The 7380-nt window shown below is 33.1% G+C and overlaps 1 protein-coding gene and 1 long non-coding RNA gene across 2 annotated transcripts in view; one reads left to right on the forward strand and one right to left on the reverse strand.

Moving 5' to 3' along the window:
- LOC126264309 (uncharacterized) overlaps positions 1-7380 on the forward strand; it is a 51775-nt gene that overhangs the window by 755 nt on the left and 43640 nt on the right. The gene's annotated exons all lie outside the window — the stretch shown is intronic.
- Positions 1287-4231, reverse strand: LOC109594844 (senecionine N-oxygenase). The gene is made up of 5 exons (XM_020010082.2): positions 3943-4231; positions 2583-2721; positions 2226-2525; positions 1850-2167; positions 1287-1792 (listed from the first exon to the last, which is right to left on the reverse strand). Exons 1-5 carry the CDS (start codon positions 4128-4130, stop codon positions 1481-1483), a joined length of 1257 nt encoding a protein of 418 aa, XP_019865641.1. The 5' UTR covers positions 4131-4231; the 3' UTR covers positions 1287-1480.

A 7380-nucleotide genomic window follows, 5' to 3' on the forward strand; every position in this document is an offset into this window, starting at 1 on the left:
CTTTTGCACTCCATGTAGTATGGCGTTAAATAGAAAAGTGGTCTCCATGTACACGTCTAACCCATCTACGACCATTATGGTCCTTCAAACAAAACATCTCCCGATACCATTTTCATACCTAGCGAACTAGTTCATTACACTACTCCAACCAACGAGCTCGATGAAGACGAAGTGTATGAGAGGTACACCCAAAAATGGTCGGTAAGGAGGGAGATCACACCGTTAGATACGCCAATATACTGGCATCATAGCCATTATAGGACCTATCACTGCGAGGCATTGTTCTGGTAGAACAGCACTTTTTGCTTTTGTATATAGGGTCGTTTTTTCTTTATTTCTGCATTCAATCCACCCAATAGTGCCATATAATATTCACCCTTGATAGTTTTGTCTTTCTGAAGACAACATTCTATGCACGCCCGAAAATACGGATGCCAGCCGACTTTAGATTTTTTGGTCGTTTTGGACAACTTTCACCGGTTGCTGTCCACTTAGCTGACGATATTTTTGATTCAGGCGTGTAATAGTGGATCTACGTTTCATCCATTGTCACATGCCGACGCAAGAAATCCTTTTTATTTCGCTTGAACAGCTCCAAACAGCGTTCTGAATCGGTTTTTGTTTCTTGTCGGGTGTGAACAAAGGCGGCACTTGCATAGGCCCAAATTTTCATGTAAAAGGTATGATATCTTCAAGGTGTCTATTTTGTGGACATTTATGTTTTCCGGAACAACTGTAGATTTTGGGCGAACAGATCGTTCTAGATTATCGGTGTTTGTAGGTTTAAATTCGGCATAATCAATTTCCTTGGTGCAGAGTTTCCATAATGCTTATCGAGCCACTGTTTGGCTTTAACAAAACTGGGGTCAATAAAACGACTGTGTAAATTTTGGCACATATTGTTTGAATATCAGTACTATCCGTTAATCATGTGGCTCTGTCAATAATTTTGCCATATATGTGTCAGACAGGGAACTTATTTAGTGGTGTATTATAAAAATCCAGTAAAAAGTGACACAGCTAGACATGCACATTGATGCAAAAACAGTTCTAAGGCAAAAAAAAACGTTGAAGTTCTTTGTTAAAATTTTAATCGTTTGGATTTGAGTTGTACTCATTCTGATCATTTCATTAAAATTGTTGAACAAATTCTAAGTGTTTATTAAAAACAGTAAATATTCATCTACTTCTATAGTTTAGTATGTATTATTTTGTTGGCCCCTTTGTCTTTTTATCATTGTGTTTACTTCGCTCAAAACTTACATGTATTAAAAGTTAAACTAGTGTTTTGAAGTAGATGTGTAAATATTTTTATTGTGTAAATAAATATAGTTAAATTAATTTATAAAAGAAATAAATTATAATACATTTTAGTATACATTAATTATAATTATTAGTAGAAAATAAATGATAGATAGCCAATTATTATTTAATAATAACTACATTCGTTAGGATTTTGCAACTACAGCAATCGAAACAATTAGTTGACTTTAACATAGTTATGTGGGTCCACAATCTTATAGATATCCTGCCTGAAGTTAAGGATGTCATCATACAATCTTTTGACACTTTGGTCCCGCAGCTTTACAATGACAGGCGGAATAGGAGTGGTGTTGGCATCTGATGCGATATCTTCATAATAGGATAGTTGTTCGGGTCCCATCATGTGAGCTTGTCGCTTGGTATAACCCTTAGCCCATCTTGCCTGCATATCGTTTTCGGTGTGCATTCGCATTTCGTCCGCTGATGGCAGTTGCATCGATCCGTTCATGAATTTGCAGAAGAAACGAGCCTAGGTGTAACAATTTTTTATTAACATTGAACGTACCGCACTTTTTCGTATGCCTACCTGTAAATCGAACATTTGGAAAGCGCAAACGTTGAATGGGATACCGATGAAACACATGGTGGGCCTGTCGATGTGGATCATGTGCTTGTAAAGGGGTTGAATGTGATTGTCGTCTACAGTTACACCGCAACTTTGATCGAGGAATGGAAAATTGTAATTGTAGCCGGTACAGAACACTATCTCGTCGAAACAACAACAACACCCGTCCACGAATTCTATCTCCTCGTGGTCCTTGATGTAGGCCACATCGGGCCTGAGACTCACGTTGGATGGGTAATTGGCGTTGATAGGTTCGGTGCTGTGGTGACTTAAGACCACCTAAACAAACATGTTTATGGTAATTATTGTTTCAATACGGAGTTTCGATGAGACTCACGTATTCAGCCACGGCGGAGATTTGTAATGTCAGATCCAAGCCTGACGGACCCGCTCCGATAATCAGAACTCTTTTTCCTTGGAACTGTTCGGGAGAGCGGTAGTTACGACTGTGTTCAATTCGGCCCTTGAAGTTTTCTTGTCCCTTGAGTTTTGGGACAATGGGGTCGTTGTAGTGGCCATTGCATATCATCACGGCGTCGAATATTTCGACGGTTTCTTGTTTTGTCGGCTTGTGGACAGACGTCACCTCCCAGGTGTGACCTTCCGAGGGACGTACATTCGTTACCATGGTGTTAACCTGCAATTAAATCACTTGTGTATTGAACTCAAGAATTCACCATCATCGGGTTGTTACCTTAATCAAGTCGTTGAGTTTAAAGTGTTCGGCGTACAGGTTCAAGAAGTCGAGGACTTCGGCCTGGGTAAGGTAGGACTTCTTTTGCTCCGGAATTGCGAAATCGGGAAATCCCATAACTTCCTTGGGTAAGTTAGTTCTGGAAAAAATAACACTGATTATAGTAATATTTACCGTAAATTGTATTTTGCTGTTGTTTATCTCAAGAAGTTGAAGTCAACAATGTTCAATGACGGTGTTATCAGGAATTATTAATTATTACCCAAGATTGAAAAATACGTTAATTCTTGACGTGTTGTTAACTCTTGATGATAAAAACAATAATGTTTATGGCGGTGATTTTTAACACTTTTCAAGTTTTGATAAATTGTTACCCAACTTTTATTATTTCTCGTGTTCTTGACATTTTGCAATTTGCTGATTTTATTACACATAAATAATAGTCATTGTTTATTTTCTATTATTAGATGAATTTGGAGCTTGTGTTCATTATGTCATTTAATATGTTTCACAATCACTATTTGGCTTAAATTGGGAATACCAATACTTTGTAAGCTATTAAGTACGTCTGGATTGACTGACCGATAAATATAATCATAAATTGGTGTCAAATATTTTTTATTATACCGCAAAGTTCAATGTTACTTTTTACACAGTTTTTGAAAATATGTTGACCCATGTTTCAGTTCTGAACATGCAAAAACAAATTTTGATAATGACTTATCACTAAGTTAATTAATTTAATGTGTGATGTGATAATATTAGAATGTCACATTGCAATTAAAAAAGACGATGCATATCGTTCAGTTCCGAATCAAATGATACTGAATCTGAAAAATTCCGTCATTTTTATTCGTATCAACATTTAGTGAAAGTATCAGTCTGTTGAACTATATAATAATATTGAAGGAATGTTACATCACCTTACTGACTATGTAAAAAAAATATTTAAAAAAGCAAAAATAAAAAAGCATAAGTTTGTAAAAACTGGGCCACACCATGTATCCAGATTTTTTACACCTTTATTTGGCCAAAAAAAATGTATACCTGTGGCATGTATAAAAACTTAAAAAACAAATAGTTACAATGTTGCAAACATGAGGTTGTTACATGAAGATAACAATTTGTAATCATTGGAATACAGTTTTTCCTTGTGCACTCTAAGGGTTTTATTTTAATATAAATAAATTTGTGGCAGGAGAAACCCTCCCCCGTGTTACTGTAATTAAAATTCAAACAACCCAACTTTCAGTGGTTAAATTTTTACCTTAATAACCAAACTGTTAACAACTCTAAATAAAATGTAAAGCACTGAAATATTTAGGAGTTTATTTTGAGTTAATTAAACAATCAGACATACCTTAGACCCTTGTACATGGCGGAGTAAACCGGAAATCCGTATTTGTCGGTTCCGACATCATCGGTGTAGACCCAAGTGCCTCCAAGTTGGGCACCCATTTCGAAAACCTTGCACTCATGACCATCGGCAGAGACATGCCTGGCGGCGGAAAGACCGGCGGCACCAGCTCCAATAATTGCGACACGCATTTTTGGCAGGAATCGGAAAAGTTAATAAAGTTGTAGAAGGAAGTAAAAGTCGGATTGGACTCGACACGAGAGTACGGTACAGCACGCAGCGATCGGTGGTACGGTTGTCAATGAATGTGCTTCGGGGTTTACTTTAACTTATATTAGATACAAACAAGCGAATTGTTTATCAATCAGTCTTCCTTCTTTCTCAGCGGGAATCGGTGATTTTTTTAAAAGACGATCTATTTACGCATGCTATCAGCATCAGCTGATAAACTCCTTCATAACATATAATTTATTTAAAATTCTGTTCCACTTCTCTTTGCCTTTATCTACTATTTGGCACACATTTTTGTTCTTATATCAGGTCAAATCTAAAAAGTTCTGTGGTAAACCAGTTGTTATTTTTATTTGTAAATACGCGTAATAAAATAACAAAATTTCTCATGTCGAAATGGCGTGCTCCTAAACATTTTACTCTAGTGTTTATTACGATACACCATTGTATCAACGTAAATAGTCGGTATTCTGTTTTTAGAACAATTTGACTTTTAATGTCAATGCTGGTTCATCAAAATATTTAATGGAGAAATTTTTATTTGCGCAAAATAGTATAAGTAATGACAGTTGGGCAAATTACAACACTATTTTAAAAATATTTACTATATTTGTTAATAATAAATTTAACAATAATATTTTCAGATAGAATTTAGTTAAACTATTTATATTTATTTTGTATTATTTTAATCACCTTAATATTAATATTCATAACAGTGAATATGTGTTACCATACCATATGATACTACGATTAATTTTTTAAAAATACATTCAATTTTTTAATAAAAAGTTTTTTATTTTACCATGATATGATACAAAAATTGCTTTTTTCTAGAATAATTTCGTAAGCGTTTTATAAAAAACATGTTTTCTTATTTTTTGACCAGGAAGTGAAGGTTATTTTATTATTTAATGTTGTTTTAAAATTGAACATCAAGACAATTAAAATACAATTACTAGTTAATATTATTTTGTAAACTTGTCAATAACGTATACTCATAAATACTATATCTAAAAAACAAATCTGTTTACAATAGATTTTTACGAAATTTTTAAAAAATATTTTGCAAATAAATATTATCCTGATTAATTTTTTTAGTGATCTGTATCATTGTCATGAAAGTTGTTTTTATCTTTAATTATGATGTTTATTGAATTTTAAAAAAACGGAATCACATGGGTTATTGATTTATTTATATATGGGACTTTTTAGACTTTGTTCTGACAAACATAAAATACTTTATCACCAAAGACAACTGTGAAGTATTGGCCTTGATACTTCTAAATTATCTTGCAAAATTATGATACATAAAACTTAATTGGAAATACGATTTTTGTAAACTATTTTATCTATTTCACAAATTATTTCGTGAATTTTAAATAACAGTAAACAAATTAATTTTTTAATAACTCAAATGGTACTATTGATATTTTAAGGTAATCAAATAATTTAGATATCAACAATTTTTGCACATGCTGTTGCAGATAGGACCAAATATTACGACTTAAAATACAAATTTTGATGAAACATTCTTCAGAAATGGCAGTTATCGTCGTAAACATGCATTGGTAAACATGAGCGTTGATTGCATCAAACTGAATGTGAATCTTCTAAGGCATATTTACTAAAATATTCACATTATCTGGGTTAATCTGTACTCTCCAGTTAGAGAAGTCACCCAATGCATTTTCATCCATAGCAAAATCGTGTCTCTTGTAATTTTAATGACTGATTGCATTAACTATAAACAAAACCGGTAATATCCGGCTACGCAGATAAATCCAATCACATATGCGTAATTTTTGTCGTTTGGTTCACTGAAAATAGTTTCAATCAGGGCCGGTTTTAGGATTTGCTATTTAATATGTGTGTTGCACCTCTAGGCTGGCGAAACTCTTCGACATTATTGAGCGGATGCGGCGCTGCTCAATCAGATCCAATGGGATCGGTTCATATATTTCGCTGACAAATCTCGTTAGTGAATGTGGTCGTTAAATTTTATTAACATAACACCTGCATATGGGGGCATTAATAAAAATTGTCTACTGCAATTATATCGTTCATTTGCGTGGCACGTAAGATTTCAGATTTCGCTCTTGTTAATCAAAAATAATAAGTCTGAATGTTGAGATAGAAAGTGCCTCTCATTGAAACCGCTCTACGGGTCGTAAATCGACGAGATGCGTTCACATGCATTATTTCACTCCTTGCGTCGATTATTATATTTTCACAATGGTCTTTGTCCAGTGTATCATCATTATCCTTGAGGCCGTTTGTCATTTTATTGGCCAATTAGTTCTGTTAGTCACGACCACTGATATCACTAGCATTGGTTTGAATAAGGAACTTCCTTGGCCAAGAGACGATCTTTCTGATGAACATGTTTGCGTAAACAATTAGTATACAATTTGTTTTTCAAATACCAACAAGAAGTTTTTGTTTTCTATTTTTATAATCTATCGAAGTTATTAATATAAAAAGCATCCAGACAGAAGTCTGGAAGTATGATACACACACATTTTTGAAGATTCCAAAATAATCTTGACGTAACTTCGGTTTGCATAATTAAATAAACTGTATTGAGGTTATCGTAATAATTATGATAAAAGTGGATTGGGGGGCTTTTGGATGATGAAACAAATAAAAAACCTGAAAAGCAGCAACCTTGAGGATATTAATGTAAATAGAAATATCAAGTAAAGTTATAAATAATAAGGATATACCCTTTGAATCGATCACCTACTTAGAATTTTTTAATAAACTTGTTTCGTTTTTCATTGAACATACAGATAGAATTTTACAGTAGTGGTGTCATTATTATAGCAACTTTTTAAAATGTTTAAAATTTTTGCTATAACTCTTTTATTTAATGTGAACTGTTAAAATAAAATTAATTTTTTATTGTTTTTTATGCAGTATTATTAAAACTACTAAATTCTTATTCTATAAAATGTTACATAAATTTTTCTGAATTGAGCTGAACATAAACACAGAATATTGAATTTTGGATGAGATTTTTAATGATGAAATATGTTTTATTTAATTTAATATTAACACTATAAATAATATTCTTTTTGTTTTATAACTTTGGCTCATCTCATGGATGGCATTTTCCGAATATATTACAAGTTTATATTTGTTCAAGCTTCTTGATTTGCTGTGATTAGCTTATTTAATTTTTTTTAATTTTTATGTTGAATTTGGTTATAA

This window comes from Aethina tumida, chromosome 1 (genome assembly GCF_024364675.1).
Source record: "Aethina tumida isolate Nest 87 chromosome 1, icAetTumi1.1, whole genome shotgun sequence".
Taxonomy (NCBI): domain Eukaryota; kingdom Metazoa; phylum Arthropoda; class Insecta; order Coleoptera; family Nitidulidae; genus Aethina; species Aethina tumida.

Excerpts from the sequence above, each read along its gene's own strand:
- LOC109594844 (XM_020010082.2), bottom strand. The coding sequence starts at position 4,130 with ATGCGTGTCGCAATTATTGGAGCTGGTGCCGCCGGTCTTTCCGCCGCC. Across the intron at positions 2,526-2,582 it reads AACTCAACGACTTGATTAAG|GTTAACACCATGGTAACGAA; the intron begins GTAACAACCCGA and ends ATTTAATTGCAG. Across the intron at positions 2,168-2,225 it reads TCTCCGCCGTGGCTGAATAC|GTGGTCTTAAGTCACCACAG; the intron begins GTGAGTCTCATC and ends ATGTTTGTTTAG.